At 37.7% G+C, this 19,691-nt stretch overlaps 1 protein-coding gene across 19 annotated transcripts in view; it reads right to left on the bottom strand.

Annotated features, from left to right (window-relative positions):
• PTBP3 (polypyrimidine tract binding protein 3) overlaps positions 1-19,691 on the bottom strand; it is a 115,844-nt gene that overhangs the window by 37,177 nt on the left and 58,976 nt on the right. For all 19 annotated transcript variants that reach the window (XM_005581053.5, XM_074016814.1, XM_005581055.5 and 16 more), the window contains 2 exons: positions 12,278-12,424; positions 7,093-7,257 (listed from right to left, as the gene is read on the bottom strand). In XM_005581053.5, the coding sequence (XP_005581110.1) occupies positions 7,093-7,257; positions 12,278-12,424 (312 nt within the window). The remainder of the gene's footprint in view (positions 1-7,092; positions 7,258-12,277; positions 12,425-19,691) is intronic.

The following is a 19,691-nucleotide window of genomic DNA, read 5'->3' as shown; positions in this document are numbered from 1 at the left end:
TAGTTAAAATGGTAAATTTCATGTAATATATATTTTGCCACTTAAATCACTTATGGCAAGACATGAATCAATCTATGTATTACACATGCATCAACTCGATGTTTTCTCTCAATAAAGGAGTAACATTAGATTTTTTTAAAAGGCTGGGGATGTAATGTAACAACTGTCTGACCTCCCTTCTTCATTACTACAGCCCAGGTAGCGTTCTAAAGTATAAGTCAGATTATATTTTCCCCTGCTTAAAATCCCTTACTACCTCCCCATTATATACAGGGTAAAATACAAGCTCTTTCACATAACATAACACTCTTGCCCTGGTTTATCTCTCAAACCTCACTTCCTGAAACTTCTTATATAACACTATTCTATTTACATCAATAATGTGTAGTTGCCTATAGTTCTGCAAATTTACCAAATGATTTCAGACTTCTATGCCCATATATAAGGATTTTCCCTTTTCCTAGAAATCTGTTTTAACAGCTAGTAAGCCTTCATTTATCTTTTCCAAAACTCAGCTCAGGGAACAATGCTACCATAAAATTCTCAGCCTCCCCCAAATCCCTACAGAATTATTTTTCCCGAGTTGTATCTACTTCTTGGTTTTATATAAATATTTATCAGCTAGGCGCAGTGGCTCACGTGTGTAATCCCAGCACTGTGGGAGGCCAGTGGGTCACCTGAGGTCAGGAGTTCGAGACCAGCCTGGCCAACATGGCAAAACCCCATCTCTACTAAAACTACAAAAATTAGCCGGGTATGGTGGCGCATGCCTGTAATCCCAGCTACTCGGGAGGCTGAGGTAGGAGAATCACTTGAACCCGGGACATGGAGGTTGCAGTGAGCTGAGATCGGGCCATTGCACTCCAACCTGGGCAACAAGAGAGAAACTCCGTCTCAAAAAAAAAAAAAAAAAAAAAAAGTGTATATACACACACACACACACGTATATGTATCTTGCTGTTGTACTTTTACTCTACTATACATTTATTTATATAACTGTCTCCTTTAATTAGACTGAAAGCTCCTTGAAGGAATATACCTTGTCTTAATCATTTCTGCATCATTAAGTACAATTCCTGGTGTGTGACAGATACAGACTAAAATGCTTATTATTAATTGATATTATAAACTGATAAAATTATAAATTGAGAATTATAGCGATATGCAATTTTTGTTTCCTTTTTAAGAGACAGGGTCTCACCGTGTCACCCATAATGGTGTGCAGTGGCGCAATCATAGTTCACTGTAACCTTGAAACTCCTCGGCTTAAGCAATCCTCCTACTTTAGTCTCCGGAGTACTACAGGGTGCACCACCATGCATGGCTAATTTTTAAAATTTTTTAGAGATAGGGTCTCGCTACCTCACCCACGCTGGTCTCAAACTCGTGACCTCACATGATTCTCCTACCTTAGTCTCCCAAAGTACTGGGATTATAGGCATGAGCCACTGTACCCAGATGGCAATATGTAATTTTTTTTTCCTTTTTTAAAAGCTTTTTTTTTTTTCATTTTTTCTTAAAAAAAAAAAATACTTCTTTTCACCCCAACAAAGGAAGTCAGCAATTTCAAAAAATAATAAATATTCTTGATGTAAAATATCTCATTAGTGAAGGAATAAGAACACATAATTTGCTCTAACATTTGGAAAATTTTTATACTAAATTATGCTATAAAACCCAATTTCCACTTACCTTTCAGATTTTGTTAATGTTTACATTCCTTTTCTCATTTAACTTTACATTCTCATTTCTCATTTAACTTCAACAGTGGCCTAAAGCACATCCTCACGGACAGCTTGGTGTTTTGCTGTGTGGTTTTTATCTGAATGTGCTAAGAGAATAAACTTGCCTGAACAGGTTAACCAGCAATAGCACTCTAGTCCCCTGGATTGTATTCACTGAGAGAGGAGCTACAAAAAACAATATACTTCTGAATAAAGTAACTGGGCACCAACATCAGGGAATCCAGGAATGCCTGACATGTGATTTTTAACACCTTTTCATAATTACCAAAATAGTAAATTTCAAACAGATTAGGTATCAAAAATTAAAATTTAGGAAGGTTTGATACATATGAATCTATTTTTATGAATTACAAGGTCTTTGACTCTGTTTCCCTAATATATTTTGCTGTCAAAAATATGGACAAATACTCAACTCTAGATACCTCGTATTTTAATAGTTTCAGACTGTAACACAGGACTAAGAAGACACTAAAGATAAAATTCGTCTTCAGAGTGATTTTTTATAAAGGTGTAATTTGTCAGAAATCGAAAATGTCCACTAGTATTCACTTGTAAAAAGTGTATTCACGGCCAGGCGCAGTGGCTCACGCCTATAATCCCAGCACTTTGGGAGGCTGAGGTGGGCAGATCACCTGAGGTCAGGAGTTCGAGACCAGCCCGAACTGGCTAAACCCCATCTCTACTAAAAGTACAAAAATTAGCTGGGCGTGGTGATGGGCACCTGTAATCCCAGCTACTCAGGAGGCTGAGGCAGGAGAATCACTTGAACCCGGGAGGCAGAGGTTGCAGTGAGCCGAGATTGTGCCACCACAACCCACCCTGGGCTGTAAGAGTGAGACTCCATCTCAAAAAAAAAAAAAAAAGTTTTATTCACATTAGAAAAGTTTTTTTAGTATCAAGCACATTGGCCACAACTTGTTTATAATAGTTTTTGTAGCCAATGAAATAATATGATTTAAGAACCAGAATTTCATATTACTAGGATTGATTCTTTTATTTAGTACCCATAATGCCTAGCTTTTATAAGTTATTTATCTTTATTACAATTCAAAAAGATTAGTCCTTTGTCCTGAAGAGATTCATCTACTGGACATTCAAAAACTATTCCCATGTATAACAGTACTCAGAAGGAATGGATTACATGAGAACATCATTATGAGCCACTTCTTTCATGCACAAAGACACTTTTTAGTATGCAGGATTGAGCATTTACATAATTAATCAGTTGATGAATTCTATCTACAAATATTCTGAGATGATGTTATCCAGTCCAGTAGCTTTAATTACCACACCTATGCTGAAGGTTTCCAAATCTCCAGCCTGAATTCTTTCCTGAATCCAGACTTAATTCCCATTTATCATGTCCCATTTGAATACCTAATAGGTATCTTAAGTTAACATGTTCAAATCAAACTCTTGATTTATGTCTACCTCCAACTCCGGCCCCAAATCTTTTTTTGTCTTTGTCTTTTTATTATTATTACTATTATTTATTTACCTCAGTCTTTATATCTTAGCTCCATTTTACCAGAGGCTCAGATCCAAAATCTGGGAGGCATTCTTGATTACTCCCTTTCTCTTCAGAACCAAATCTAATCAATCCATCAGCAAATCTTTCAAAATATAGCCACAGAAGTCCATATAGGTGGCCCGTACCTATAGCCCCAGCTTCTCATGGGGTGGAAGGATTGCTTGAGCCCAGGAGTTTTTTTGGGCCAGTCTGCGCAACACAGCAAGACCCTATCTCTAATTTTTAAAAAATCCATAATCACCACTTCCAGTCCTTAAGGCCTCACCCAGGCCACCATCATCTCTCACTTGAAGTAGGACAAGAGCCTCCACTTAACCCCATACAGCTTATTCTTTTTGGAGGATGAGGGGGCAGGGTTTCACTCTGTCATCCAGGCTGGAATGCAGTGGCACAATCTCGGTTCACTGCAGCCTCCACCTCCCGGGCTCCAGCTATCCTCCCATCTCAGCCTCCTGAGTAGCTGGGACTACAGGTGTGTGCCACCACCCTTCGCTAATTTTTTGTATTTTTGGTACACAGGGGTTTTGCCATATTGCCCAGGCTGGTCTTGAACACCTGAGCTCAGAAGATCCATTGGCCTCGGCCTCCCAAAGTGCTGGGATTACAGGTGTGAGCCACCACGCCCAGCCATAGTTTATTCTTAACACAGCAACAAGAGTGATTCTGCTAAAATGTAAATCATATAATCTCACTGTTCCATTCAAAATCCTCCAAAGGTTTCCCATCTTACCCAGTGTAACAATTATAAAAGCTTTGCATCATCACTGCTCTGATGCCCTCTCGCATAGGGCTTTCTTACTCTCTCTATTCCAGTGACACAGCCTTCTTTCTGATACTTCAACACAACAAGCACACTTCCACCTTAGGCACCTTATATTTGTTGTTCTTTTGGACTGGATCATTATTTCTCCACATACACACATAACTTACATTTTCCCATCCTGTAAGCCTCTGCTCAAATACCATATTGGAAAGACTTTCCCTAGCTTCCTTCATCTAAAATAGCATCAGTCCCATCTCAGTCACTCTCAATTCCCTTACCATGAGCTAACGGAACACTAGTTTCTATAGATGTTAGATAGCAGTTGAGCCAGGACCAATTTTCAGCAAAGAATATAATAAAATAATTTGCTAAATAGTTATAACAGGTACAACCAACTCCACACTTCTGTATATTCCCCTACCATAATATTCATTACATGTTATGCCATTATTTATAAAATTAGTGTCTTATCCACAAGACTACAAGAGGAAGAACCAGTTTCCTACATTGCTCTTTACTGGCATTTGATCATTAGAGCTAACACTTCTTGGGCACTTAGATGGAGTCTTGCTCTGCTGCCCAGGCTGCAGTGCAATGGCACGATCTCAGATCACTGCAATCTCAGCCTCCTGGGTTCAAGTGATTCTCCTGCCTCAGCGTCCAGAATAGGTGGAACTACAGATACATGCCACCACACCTGGCTAATTTTTCATATTTTTAGAAGAAATAGGGTTTCACCATGATGGCCAGGCTGGAGTTGAACTCCTGACCCTCAAGTCATCCACCCTCCTTGGCCTCTCAAAGTGTTGGGATTACAGGCGTGAGTCACCACACCCAACCCCTCCTTCTTGGGCACTTAATAGGTATCAGGCCCTGTTTTATTTAGTAAGTACTTTAAATATATTAACTCATGTAATCCTTGCAATAAAAAATGAGAGAACATCATCTTCATTATAAAGAAAACAAAAATAGAAGGGGTAAGTTACTTGCCCAAGGCTACAGAGGCAGTAGAGTCAGGATTCAAACTAGCTTCAGACCCTGTATCTGTAACTGTTATGCCAGACTGGCTCTTAGTTGGCTGATGGGATAAGAGTGCCAGGGGAGAGGACTTGCTTAATGTAATTAGATTGCTCCCTGAGGAGGTAACATTTGAGCTGAGAGGTGAATGACGTCGATCCTGCCAGGTGACTACCTGGATAAAGAGTGTTCCTGGTCTAAGAAATACAAGACAGAAATGGACTAAGGACAGAATTAAGCAGGGAGAAAGGGAAGGGAGGTAGGGAGAGAGAGACAGTGCCAGAAAAGACAGGTGTTAAATAAGCAGAAGAGTGTTAGGTAATGAAGATAAAGAGATGGGGGAGAAGTCTGCATTTGGGGGCCTTCATAAGGAGCTGGTTTTATTTCAATAGCACTGGAAAAGAGGGTTTAAAAAGTGAGTGCTGTAACTGAAAGACTGGGAGTCCTACCCCAGCAGTTGCTACTGAGGACACTCAGAATTAGTCTTCTTCACCTGAAGGTCACCATGATCTCTTGAGGGAAAAACAAAATTTGTTACTGTGGTTAGGGAGATGATAAATGAAATGATAAGACAGGACCACGTGACTGTAGCTAAACTGGCTGCTGGCTGATGGCAGTGTTGGGACACAGGCATAAGAACATCTTTTATAAAAGCAATAGCTACAATGTTACAGTAGCAACCCCAGAACAAACACTGCTAAAGATCCCATTAGTCTTCAATGCCACTTTCTGGGATACACAGAAGAAAATCCACAAGAACAATGAAACCAATCACTTAAGCAACAGCTGAACCCTTTCAGAGAGCAACCATGGCTGTGGATCCCATTGCTAGCGTCCTCCTTAGGACATGCTTCACCAATGCATATCAAAGGGGAACCCAGTAGGCGTACTCAATGGCATGTTTTAATATATACATGCATGGCACAGGACTTTACTAAGAAATGTGTCTGAGCTCTATTGTCAATTGGTATATAGACTATGGAAAAGTAAATGAACTTCTAAGGGCCCTAGCTTCTTTATTTGTAAAATGTGAGGCTAGAGTAAGATGCATTTCAATTCTTATATATACAAACACACACATCCCTATGACTCTGCACATACCACAAATCCAAAGGCACGACTCTGTTAAATGAAAATAAGCAAGGGAAGTGTTGCAGTATTTTAATATGTGGGTGTAATGAGTATGTGGGTGTAATAAGTGTAACGAAACGAAATCAATATATAGCTAAAGAGGACAAAAGCTGACTAAATTTTGGGGCTGTATGTCAAATATTTATATACACAGATTACCAGATAACTGTATATTACATTTTGAGGATATGTATATATGAAATATTAGTTAAAAATGTAACAACCATTCAAAAACAAAACATGGGAAATTACATCAGGAAGTCTCAATTCTAATTGGCTCTTCAATTACTCTCTACAATATTCAATACTTATCAATTATTTGTGTTTCGGATTTACTCACTACAAAATTATGAAACTAACTGACCTTCAATTCTTAAATTCTACATATTACTTGCCATGATTTCTTTTATCAAGACAATTTAGATATAGCAACGGGTAGTGTATGAAGCTTAGGTTGGGCATCAGTCAATATTTAACATGGTATATTCATATTACACGTGAAGACTTATTATACATTTTCCCTTTAGAATTTTTAAATCAGAAATACTCAAATGTAAGAAGTTGTCAACAGAAACAAATTAGTTGTACTCAACGGTGATGTTACTTTCTAAGGAACAACTACTACCTGGACTTTTCACAGTATTCTATGCTTTGTTCATTTTCATGCTTACCTGTAAGAAAAAAATCAAAACTTTTTACACCCTTTTAAATTATGTATTCAAGTTAGAAAAAGGAGGCTGTCAAAAAATTACCTCTAATTTCTATGAAACAGGATAAAGGTTTTTTCATTATTTAAACAAATATATCAACAAAACCAATAAGCTAAACAACTTAGATATAAAACATCAAAAGTTTCAGAAGCCATATTTAACTTAACCTTCTTAAGAGTATTTATTCCTCCTTACCTGATGAAGAACTTCCAGGGTAACAGGGTAAAAGAGGTTTTCAATAATTATTCGAAGCACAGGGCTCTGCCCAGGTAGGACTGTGCCTTCATTGGAAGGACCTCCAGAAAGGGCCAGGCTTCCTGATTGGACGGCACTGACAGCCTGCAGTGCAGCCTGGGCTCGCTATAGAACAACCCAAAATGAGAACTTTTGATTATACAGACGCATTATATGAATCCTAAAATTTAGTTGATATAAAACAGTATGAAGCAATATAGTTAAGTAAAACAAGATTTATCTACTCTGTCTGGAGGTACATATCCTAAATTTGTAATCAAGTAAACAGTCAAACACCTCCCTGCATAGCACAACGACACAGTATTTTTAAAAGGTGCTTAAATTTACTTGAAGAAAAAAAACACATGGAGAAAAGGAGAAAATTTGGATACAATTTTTATTTCCTAATTTTTAAAAGACAATGGGAGAAGAAATATGAAAGCAACATTAAAGACTATAGTATGGGATGTTTACACCTAAGCAAGGGTAGGCAAGACAAGCTTCTAAATATTCTCCACTAAAAGAAACCAAGGCACTCTAAAAGAATAGCTGATTCCAGAACTGGGGCCCAGAAATCACAAGATGAGTATAAAACATTTTTGTTTTGGGGCAGGGGGAGGAAGCGTTGGTCAGAATGCAAGGAAATGTTCAAAGAATGATAGGGATATTCCAAAAGGACATAGAAACCAGTTTGAAGGGGCCTGTACTGGCCAAATCTAGGACAATTTATGTATCAAAATAATAACAACTGTTAAAAAACCCATCAAATAACATAGGAAACCTTTAGTCCATACTGATATAAATTAACAGCTGATAAGGAACAGTATATTTACATAGTTTTAAAGTACCTGCCCACAAAATACTACTCTTCCCCCTTGTAAGTAACAACTTTATAGTGGAGAGGGCTGGCAAACACCACCCTAAGCCCATCATTACTAACACAACTAATGGAAATTTTATGATGCAATGAAAAGAGCATTACTTCTGTGATGTGCTATCAAAGACAGATACTCTGAATTGAATCACAAGGAAACAACAGACAAACTCAAACTGCTAAAAATTATGTCCAATGCTAAAAATTATGAAGGAGCAGAATTCCTATTATGGGAAATAATTTTAAAATGTTTGGGTAACAAACTCTCTGGAACAGTGAAATTAATAAAGGAAATAATAGCAATAGTATGATCAGGAAAACAAATTTAATGTGGGATAAGGAGAAATGTATACTTCATGTAAAATTTAAAAATGCCTGGAAAATGTAAAGAAGATATTTCTCAGATTGAGAAGATGAAAATTAACATACAATAAAAATGCACAGATCTTAAGTGTTAAGTATGATTCTCTTTTTAGAGAAAATCTTTCTATGGTCATCTCATGGCAGATTTATAAACTTTCATCCACAAGGTCAAGAAAAGCTGCATACAATGACGACTCCTATTAATACAACCATTTCTCAAATGCTGTATCTCAGAATATGATCTAAATTTTACAGTTGTGATTTTAGTTTAAATCAAGGAAACAAAAACACTTACTATTCACCTGACCTTCTGGCAAGTACAATCATAAACTGGAAAAATAAAGTGCATATTTTGGGATAGCTTGCTATTCAGAGAATAAAAAGGAATGAAACACTCATCCATCAGCTTTCTGGGAATGTCAGAATAAAAAGACATTACAGTACTTTAAAAATATCAAACAGGTATCTGAAACTTTGACGTTAGGTTTGACGTAGGACTTTGAATTAAAAAAAAAAAAGTATTGTATTTTATCAAACATCAATGCATAAAAGTTATAGAAAAGCAACAAGATGGAAAAAGTATTGGGAAGAAATGAAGGCTATCTCAGAATAAACTAGGTCATTCAGGCTAGCTTTGGTTGCCAAGCAACTGGGATTTCTCACTGTTTCTCTTTGGAATAATCCAACCTTTAAGATTTATTAAATTGTTTTTTCCCTTCAAGATTTATAGCAACATATTTAAGAATCACACTAATGAGAAAAATGCAGGATTTACATGAAGGAAAATTAAAAAGTCTACTGAAAGACAAACAAGAAAACAAACAAAATATAACTTCCTCCTTAAAAGAATCAGAGTAATATATTTAATGTGCAAAATTAATTATCTCAAATTAATTTACAACATCGACCCAATTCCAAGTGTGTCTCTTAGAGGACAGGAGTTACCAAAATAATTCCAAAATGTATCTGAAGAAATAGGCAAGATATATTAATCAGTTAATTTCTGAAAAGAGAGTAAGAAATAAGGTCTTGCCCTGCAATATATTAAGCCTTAGGAGTCAGGAGCAGTAGCTCATACCTGTAATCCTAGCACTTTGGGAGGCAGAGGCGGGTGGATCACCTGATGTCAGGAGTTCCAGACCAGCCTGGCCACCATAGTGAAACCCTGTCTCTACTAAAACTACAAAAATTAGCTGGGCATGGTGGCGGGCACCTATAATCCCAGCTACTCGTGAGGCTAAGGCAGGAGAATCGCTTGAACCCGGCGGGCGGGGGGTGGGGAGCAGAGGTTGCAATGAGCTGAGATGGCGCCACTTCACTCCATCCTGGGCAAAGAGTAAAATTCTGTCTCCCAAAAAAAAAAAATTAAGCCTTAGGGCACAGATGCAGAAACGGAATCCAAGCTTTTGCAATTCAAAAGGTTAAAGTAAAGGTTAAACATGGAATGCATAGCATGTGAGCAGCACACACATGAGGGTAGAACAAGACATGTAAGTAGAACATACAAGCATGTCAGACAAGAGTGCACGTGTGTGTACATATGATCAGCAGGCATAGGGTGTGTATAGAAAACTAATATATGACAAAGGACAAGTTTCACATTATAGATAATAAGTGAGTTATTCAAAAATAATGCAGGAGAAACTGGTCTCTTGGAGTAAAAAAAAGACTGAAGCCTTACCCTCATTCCTACATCCAAAAAATTCCTAATAGAAGTAAGAACCACAACTTAAAAGTATTAGAAGAAAACATACATAGATTCTTTTTTTAATTTTGGTGTACTAGGTCTTTCTGAGCATGGTACCGAAGTCAGAAAAGATTGTATTATGACATCCTAAGAGACTTGACTATATATTTAAAAATCCATAGAGACTGAAGGTAGAATGGTAGTTGCCAGAGGTGGGAGGGAGGGAGGAATAGGGAGTTACTGTATAATGGATAGAGTGTTTCAAGTTTGAGGTGATGAGAAATGGCATCTAGAGACTAAGAGTGGTGGTGACTATACAACAATGTGAATGTACTTAATGCCATTAACCTGTACATTTAAAAACGGCTGAAATGGTAAATTTTATGTCATGTATATTTTACTACAATAAAAAATGGGGAAGTGGCACTAACAAAAATCAGTATAAGTATTTTACAAATTATCAAACAAAAGTAAAAAATAGGATACAATTACTCATCTATCTATTAACGAACACTGGAAAGCCATCTGCTCATCCATTATATTGGTGGCACTCTAAGCACATAATCTCTACAGAAAGCAATCATGCAACATAAACCAAAATTTAAAATATGTACATGCTTTGTCCCAGCAATTTCATACATATACATTGGAATATACATTGTATTGTACGGCAATATACATTGTATTGGATTGGAATATGCTGTACTGGAATATACACTGGAAACAACTTCAGTGTGTATCAAAAAGAAATTGGACAAATTATAATTCTCCTATACAAGAGAGTATTATAGTCATTAAAAGCTAATGAGGTAATGCTCTATTTGTTGTAATAAACTCATGTCCATAACATTACACAAAAAAAGATTTCAAAACATTTTGTGTAAAATTAGATACACAGACACCTGAATACACATCGAATATTACCACTAGTCATTAGTTATCTCTGGGTAACTGGATTGGTTTTAGTTCTTTTCTCTTTTACTTTTCTTGATTGAATGGTGTACCATAAGCATGTATCCTATGTACAATTTGTAATGACAATTTTTTATTTTAAAAAGTCTATTCCATTCATCTAATATTGTATTTATTATAAGCTTATATAGTTTATTATATGCCATTAATATTGCCTAAAATAAGTTAAGGATTACGTGCAGTAAATATCGCTGTTTCAAACAATGTGGAAAACTAATTGAATCTCACCAGCTTACATTATGCTGCCTTTCAACACAAAATCAGAGAGCTGGAGGAGTTCTTTGCCTAGAGCAAGAATACAGAGGCCAAACATGCCCTTAAAATCATAACTTGAAAAAAACCCACTTTCTTCGTTTTTGTTTTGGTTTTTATTTTTTTTTTTGAGATGGAGTCTCATTCTGCCACCCAGGCTGGAACACAGTGGCACGGTCTTGGCTCACCACAAGCTCTGCCTCCCGGGTTCACACCATTTCTCTGCCTCAGCCTCCTGAGTAGCTGGGACTACCGGCATCCGCCACCACACCCGGCTAATTTTTTTTGTATTTTTGGTACAGACAGGGTTTCACTGTGTTAGCCAGGATGGTCTTGATCTCCTGACCTCATGATCCACCTGCCTCGGCCTCCCAAATCGCACCCAGCCAAAACCCACTTTCTTAAAATGTATTTGCTTTGTGGATAAACATTTTCTGTCCTTAAATAACTTCAAATTATTAAACTATTTTTAACCACTTAAAAATCAACATGGAAAGACACAAAAGACTCCATGTGTGCTACATCAAAATAACAGAAAAATGGGTAAGAAATGTTGCTATGCTACATTTCACATTCATCTTCAGGAGTCAAAAATCATTTAATAAACAATTCTAAAAAACTCTTAAGGTCTTAAGTTCCGTTACTTAATATCACTCAGTTTCTCAATGCCTTTGTTAGAGTCTGTAAAAAGACGATTGAAATGAATCATTAAGTTCCTTTCAGATCTGAGATTTTAAGATGTATGTAACAATAAATATTTTTTCTCCTCTTTTTATTGTGAAAACAGTTTCAAAAGAAAAAATAAACTTCTAATATATTTCTAAATGGCATTGCTTTCTTATTCTTAAGAATTGGGGGAAGAATTTACATATACAATTATGACTAGTAAAGTATCCTAAAATAAATAAAGGCACATAATTTTGCTTCATCTGTAAAGTATGTAAGTTATCATACCATGTGTTCCCATATCTATTTTTAAAAACACCTTTAATACTTACAGCTTGATTAGGTAGATTGTCAGTCTTAAGTTCTCTGTGATTGGAATACTGAATATAAACAGGCTGGCTTCGAAGGTGAGGAGTAATAGGAGTGTAATAATTCACCATAGTAACAGCAGCTTCCTCAGAAGCCATTTCTAAGAAAGCCTGCAATAAACACAAGAAGATAAAGTGAAAGCTCATCTTTTTGAAAGATAGTTAAGAGATATTTTGCCATTCTAGCTTGCTCTAAAACCATGCATTCTCAAATAAAATGACACTACCCCCAAGGGGAGAAAAAAAAAACTTTGCTTCAAAATATCATGGATGTCAATTAGAAACATCTAAAAAGTTGAGTTCACTGAAGAACTTTGAGAAGCCAGGCATGGTGGTTCACAACTGTAATTCCAGCTACTTTGGGAAGACAAGGTGGGAGGACTGCTTGAGCCCAGGAGTTCAACACCAGCCTGGGCAACATAGGGAAAATCCATCTCTACAAAAAAAATTTCTTAAATTAGCTACGCATAGTGGCACATGGCTGTGGTCCCAGCTACTTGGGGTTGGGGAATGAGGGAGGGGCTGAGTAGGAGGATTGCTTGAGCCTCGGAGGTTGAGGGTGCAGTGATCCATGTCTGCATGACTGCACTGCACCATGGGCAACAGAGTAAGACACTGTCTCAAAAAAAAAAAAAAGGATTTAACTGCCAGTTGATTAAGGAATTTTATGTAGTTTTTGGTTCTCCTTTTATTTCTGTTTCTTTTAAAATCTAGAAATAATTAAAAAGATGAAAATAAATGTGTATGTCACCACTGTAAACGGATGCTTTCAGGGGCTGTGATTTAAGTTTATCATTAAAAATAGTGAGGCTAAGGCTGGGCACAGTGGCTCAGGCCTGCAATCCCAGCACTTTGGGAGTCTGAGGAGGGTGGATCACTTGAGGTCAGGAGTTCAAGGCCAGCCCGGCCAACACAGTGAAACCCTGTCTCTACTAAAACTACAAAAATTAGCCGGGAATGATTGTCGGGTGCCTGTAATCCCAGCTACCCGGGTGGCTAAGGCGGGAGAATTGCTTGAGGCCGGGAGGCAGAGGTTGCAGTGAGCCAAGATCACGCCACTGTGAATGAGTGAAACTCTGCCTCAAAAAAAAAAAAAATGAGGCTAAAAGGCTATGATACATAAACAGATACTAAATTTAATGCCGGCAATTAAGGGGTAAAAAGGCTAAAAACCGTCTTTAGGGGAGCAGAAAGAAAAAACAGAGGAAAAAACATTGAGAAACACTGCTCTAATAATACCCAGTCTTAAACAGGAATGGGGCAAAATGGTATGTTCTCCTTTTACCCTTTTTAAAAACAGCCATTTATGAATCAAATTAATAGAGCATTCACTTTTTTCCAGTAAGTTTTATTATCTCATACTTCACCAACATATGTGATAGCAAGAAACGAGAACTAGCATGATATGGTAGAAAGGGAACCTGATTAAAATCTATGCCTGGCTATGACACCTTACTCATTAACACCTCTGAGCCTTAGTTTCCTTATCTAAAACATGAAGCACTGCCTAACAGGATCTTTAAGTCTCTTTGCAGCTCTAACATGAGATGATTTTTTAATTGAGATCATTTTTAGTTCCTGTTAGTTGGACTGTATGGGATTTTTCAGAATAAAACTATTAAAAGCCTCTGAAAAGCATCCTTGTAGAATGGTGATCAATACTCTGGTTTTTCTTCAGATGGTATAAATCTTTCACCTTTTACTCATATAATGGTGCACACTTTAGATTTGCCTTCTTAAGTATTTCTAAGAAGAAACGAGAAAAAAAAATCAAGAACCATATAAAACCAGTTAATTAAGTGGCAATTTTCCAATTCTCAATCTTTTTTTTTTTTTTTTTTTTTTTTTTGAGACACAGTCTCACTGTCGCCCAGGCTGGAGTGCAGTGGCGTATCTCGGCTCACTGTAACCTCTGCCTCCTGGATTCAAATGATTCTCCTGCCTCAGCCCCACAAGTGACTGGGATTAACAAGCACATGACACCATGCCCCCGGCTAATTTTTGGGTTTATAGTAGAGACGGGGAGTCATCATGCAGGCTGGTCTAGAACTCCTGACCTCAAGCGATTCACCCAAGTTGGCCTTCCAGAGTGCTGGGACTACAGGTGTCACCAAATCCTTCGTACTCAATGTTTCAAATGCTTCCAATTAACACCCATGTTACATTTTGAAAAAAGGTTACATATAAATATGTAAAGGTATTTCCTGTGTTTTACATGTTTATATATATTACACACACGTGCACACATATATAAACATGGTATCTACATCTTCATGTCACATTTACTTGTATGTATGGAATCACACTTAACTTTGGCCAGAAAACAGTGCTGTTTGGGGAATATCAAGTTTTACTTTAAATAATTCTATGCTTTTGAATTTTTTTCAATAAATGTATGAAGTATTTTTAATTTTTTAAAGGTTTCCCAACATAAGAATCATGATTCTTAAGCATTCCTTAAAAAGGCATCTGAAATTCCAGTCTAAAATGATGGGAAATCATGCGTGCAGCATTGACAGCATTATCTTAAGGTACCAAGAATTCTCCCCATTCCACACCCTCTCTCTATCCCTCAACCCTCAAAAAGCGTTGTGAAGAAAACGTTTCAGTGATCTCCTTACCATATTACCCATCACCACTGCCACCAGCTGCCCCCAACTCATAGACTCACATGGCTTTAGTGCTCCCAGGGCTTAGGTTCCTTTTTTTGTTTTTGTTTGTTTTTGAGTAGGAGTCTTGCTGTGTTGCCCAGGCTGGAGTGCAATGGTGCGATCTCGGCTCACTGCAACCTCCACCTCCTGGGTTCAAGCAATTCTCCAGCCTCAGCCTCCTGAGTAGCTGGGATCACAATCACAAGTGCGTGCCACCACACCCGGCTAATTTTTGTATTTTTAGTAGAGACGCGGTTTCACCATGTTGGCCAGGCCGGTCTTGAACTCCTGACCTCAAGTGATCCAACCACCTTGGCCTCCTGAAGTGCTGGGATTAGAGGAATGAGCCACCACGCCTGGCTTTAGGTTCCTTTTTAAGTACTGAGGCATTCAATAAAACATAGACATGCACATATATGTCATATTTAATTCTGAGGCACAGGCTGAGTATCCCTTATCCAAAATGCTTAGGAACAGAAGTGTTTTAGATTTCAGATTTTGAAATATTTAATATTTGCCTTAGATACTTACTAGCTGAGCATCCCTAATTCAAAATTCTGGAATCCAAAATGCTCCAGTGAGCATTTCCTTTGATTGTTACGGTGCTCAAAAAGTTTCAGATTTTGGAGCACCTCATTTTCAGATTAGGGATATTAAACCTTTATGACAAAATAAGGCCAGGTGTAGTGGCTCACACCTATGATCCCAATGCTTTGGGAGGCCGTGATGGGCAGATCACTTGAGGTTAGGAGTTCGAGACCAGCCTGGCCAAAGTTGTGTAACCCCGTCTCTACTAAAAACACGCACAAAAAATTAGCCAGGTGTGGTGGCAGGTGCCTGTAATCCTAGCTTCTTGAGAGGCTGAGGCAGGAGAATCACTTGAACCTGGGAGGCAGAGGTTGCAGTGAGGTCAAGATCTCACCAGTGAACTCCAGTGTACTCCAGCCTGGGCAACAGAGCGAGACTCCGTCTCAAAAACAGAAAATAGTTTATAATCTTCCAAATACAGAATATTTTTTTAAAAATAAGGGACGAAAGATCAATTATTCAAATTATGGAAATCTGAGAACTTCCTACACTCACTGAGTCAATATTGATTTAAGTCATTCAAGTGACTTGATATCTGTAGTCACTGTACTAACAGTAGATATCTGAAGAATGACTCGGGAAAAGTTTAGCTGGCAAAAGCCCCTTGACACTTGTATTCTATAGTATACATAGTTTCCTCTTACAGGAATAAGTATACAAAGCTTTAAGGTGGTAGATTTTGTCCCCATCTCACTCTTTTTATGTATTTATTTATTTATTTATTTAGAGACAGAGTCTCACTACACTGGAGTGCAGTGGCGCAATCTCAGCTCACTGCAACCTCCACTTCCTGGGTTCAAGCAATCCTTCCATCTCAGCCTCCCAAATAGCTGGGACTACAGGTGGGTGCCACCACACTTGGCTAATTTTTTACAATTTTTGTAGCGACGAGGTCTCACTATACTGCCCAGGCTGGTCTTGAACTCCTGAGCTCAAGTAATCCTCCTGCCTCAGCCTCCCAAAGTGGTGGGATTACAGGCGTGAACCACTGTGCCCAGCCTTTGTCGCCCTATTTTAATGATTAGTTAGAAAGATAAACTATAGACACTAAGCAACCATTCTGAGTCCTCAAAACTACTGGTAAGAACATCTCAAAAAATTTAAAATGCAGGAACCACTCCTGATCCAAATCAACAAAATTTCTAGTTAGACAATCCAATTCTTTTTTTTTACTACAAAAGAACATATTTATTTATTCATTCATCCACCCATCCATCCATCCATCCATCCATCCATCCATCCATCCATCCATCCATTTTTTTTTTTAACGGATAGGGGTGTTGATATGTTGCCTCGCCTATTCACAGGCACGATCCCACTACTCATCAGCACAGGAGTTTTGACCTGCTCTGGTTCTGGTCTGAGCCAGTTCACCCCTCCTTAGGCAGCCTGGACCACACTGATGTCAAACTTAGTGTGGATACCAAATCGGCTTAGTACACTACAGTCCAGAATGCCCAGACTCAAGCAATCCTTGAGGCAAGTGCCACTATCCCCAGGCACAAGGGCATTTAATTAGCAAGCACGTATCAACCATTTCAACTTATGTATAAAACATTTACAATTTATAAAATATGAATTCGTTAACACCAAAATTACTGAACACAGGAAATGGCAAACAGCTCTATATCAAACTATTTCTTTGTTTATAGTTACCTTACTTGTCAAATGTTTCCACATAAAGTCTAGAAAAGCAATATTAACTGGACAGATGTTAAACATGATGTATAACTGTACCAACCAAATGTAACCACCAATGAAATGCTCCAAATGAACTACCAATGTTCTATGAAACAGTGATGTTAGCCATGTGACAGTGGATGAAACATCACAAATCAATCAACCCACAATAAACAAACAAAACTCCCCAAGCAAATAAAAATTCCACTATCTTAAAAGAGCAAAATTGACTTCAAGTCATGTATACTATTTAAAAGGTAAAAATGTCCGTTATGTAATTTGAAGCCATTATCCACTTGTGTCAGTAATATATTTTTTCTAATTTTTCTAAGACAATAGGATAAAAACGGTCAAGGTAGGAAAAAGTTTCATCTTTCAACAATTTGTAAACAATAATATTCATTGTATGGGCATATTTCTGCAAACTTTTTTCTAAATGTTAAGAACATACTCAATTTCTAACATCAGTCACATAAAGGAAAAGCTAAACAATATACTTGGAATATATGATTCTTGTCACAGGATTTTCTTTCTTACAGTATATAGGACCTAAAATTTCATATGCTAAAATAATTTTTTTCCACATGCAGTCCAGTAATTATTTACATTTTATTTAAGCATCTAGTCAAAAAGTCCAATTTTAATAGTACAGAGTGGAGAGACAGCCAAAAGTCACTACCCAGAGGAAGGCTGGTAAAAATAATCCCCATTTGGCCCCCAATACTTCACCCTTCAAATGCCCTGAGAAAAGTTATCACTCACGAGTGGTTCTAGTGACTCAAATCAGAATCTCCTGCTCAAGTGTATTTACTAAAAAGATATTTTTTAAACAGGATTTGTGATCAAAACACAAGCAATTAACATAACACTTACGGTTAGCTTACCGATAAAAATAAACCCAGAATCAGTAGCAGAGACAAAGAAAATTATGATGTTGCCTGCTCAGCGTTTCACAGGCAATTAGCCATTAGACATGGCCATGTGGTCTCTGTTCAAATCAGGCAAACCATACTATTCTCAATAGTAGCAACTGTGTTAAAGATCTAACTGGCAGGGATGCACTGTCTCCAAAGGATTTCAGACAAATGTGGAAATACAACAAGGGCCAAATATTACGGCATGTTACACTTAACTTCTCCAGATCTTAGTAACCTCATGTGAATTAAAGAGGATATTAAATAAGTGATTTACTAAATATAGGGAACTCAGTTAGACATCATCATCCAAACTCTTTCATGCCCAATGCTTACTACTATTTATAAATGTATTTAAAATGTGTTTCTTAAACTTATTATTTATCAAAAGCAGATGAAACACAGTAATACATCACAATGTACTACAAAATACCTAGGGCCTAGATTTGTTGTCCTCTTCTTTACAGTAATAAACAGTATAAAAGATTTTTAGGACAGCCAAAAACTTGGAAAAAACTAAAGAATTCACCCCAGTGGGGTCTGAGTTGGAACAAGAGGACATACAATTATTAAAATCCACATGACAAGTATTATATTTTTTGTCATGGTCACCACAGAAACAAGTTTCCTTACTCATCTTAAGAAGAATCTATTACCTTCTCAAATGAAAACTCTTTTTTTTTTTTTTTTGAGATGGAGTCTCGCTCTGTCACCCAGGCTGGAGTGCAGTAGCCGGATCTCAGCTCACTGCAAGCTCCGCCTCCCGGGTTTACGTCATTCTCCTGCCTCAGCCTCCGGAGTAGCTGGGACTACAGGCGCCCTCCACCTCACCCGGCTCGTTTTTTGTATTTTTCAGTAGAGACGGGGTTTCACCGTCTTAGCCAGGATGGTCTCGATCTCCTGACCTCGTGATCCGCCCGTCTCGGCCTCCCAAAGTGCTGGGATTACAGACTTGAGCCACCGCGCCCAGCCTCAAATGAATACTCTTTACACAGTCTCTTCTGAATTATGAAAGAAGATACATATTAATTCTATACCTAAAATAAACTGACTCTTTGAGAGGACATTATTTTGACTAGCCTCCTGCACTACACCCCAGCAGACCAGTCCAAATTAAAATGGAGTCACTCATGCAAAGTAAAGCAAGTAAATCCCCAAACAAACCAGTTTTTCCTGAAAACAGGAGATTCGCAGCAACTAATCAGAAAGAGAGTGGCCTACCTGAATCAGCACAATAAGTTCCTACTGATTTGACCCTTACAAGAAAAGTAAAATGCAATAACCCAGTGTTAACAAATTCACTTTTTAAACAATTGTTATTTCCTTGTTCCCACCTTATAAAAACCAACTGTTCTGTCTTGCCCAGTGGAACATTCATTCTATTTTAAAGAATGAGGTGTTGCTCGGTTCTAGAATCACAAATAGAAGCCAATGTAATCATGTTTAAATGTGTTGTGATTTTGTCTTTTGACAATACTATACTTTTTTTCTTTTTTTGGTGAGACGGAAATTTACTCTTGTTGCCCAGGCTGGAGTGCAATGGCG

This window comes from Macaca fascicularis, chromosome 15 (genome assembly GCF_037993035.2).
Source record: "Macaca fascicularis isolate 582-1 chromosome 15, T2T-MFA8v1.1".
Taxonomy (NCBI): Eukaryota; Metazoa; Chordata; class Mammalia; order Primates; family Cercopithecidae; genus Macaca; species Macaca fascicularis.
This window is presented reverse-complemented; position numbering and strand designations above follow the sequence as displayed.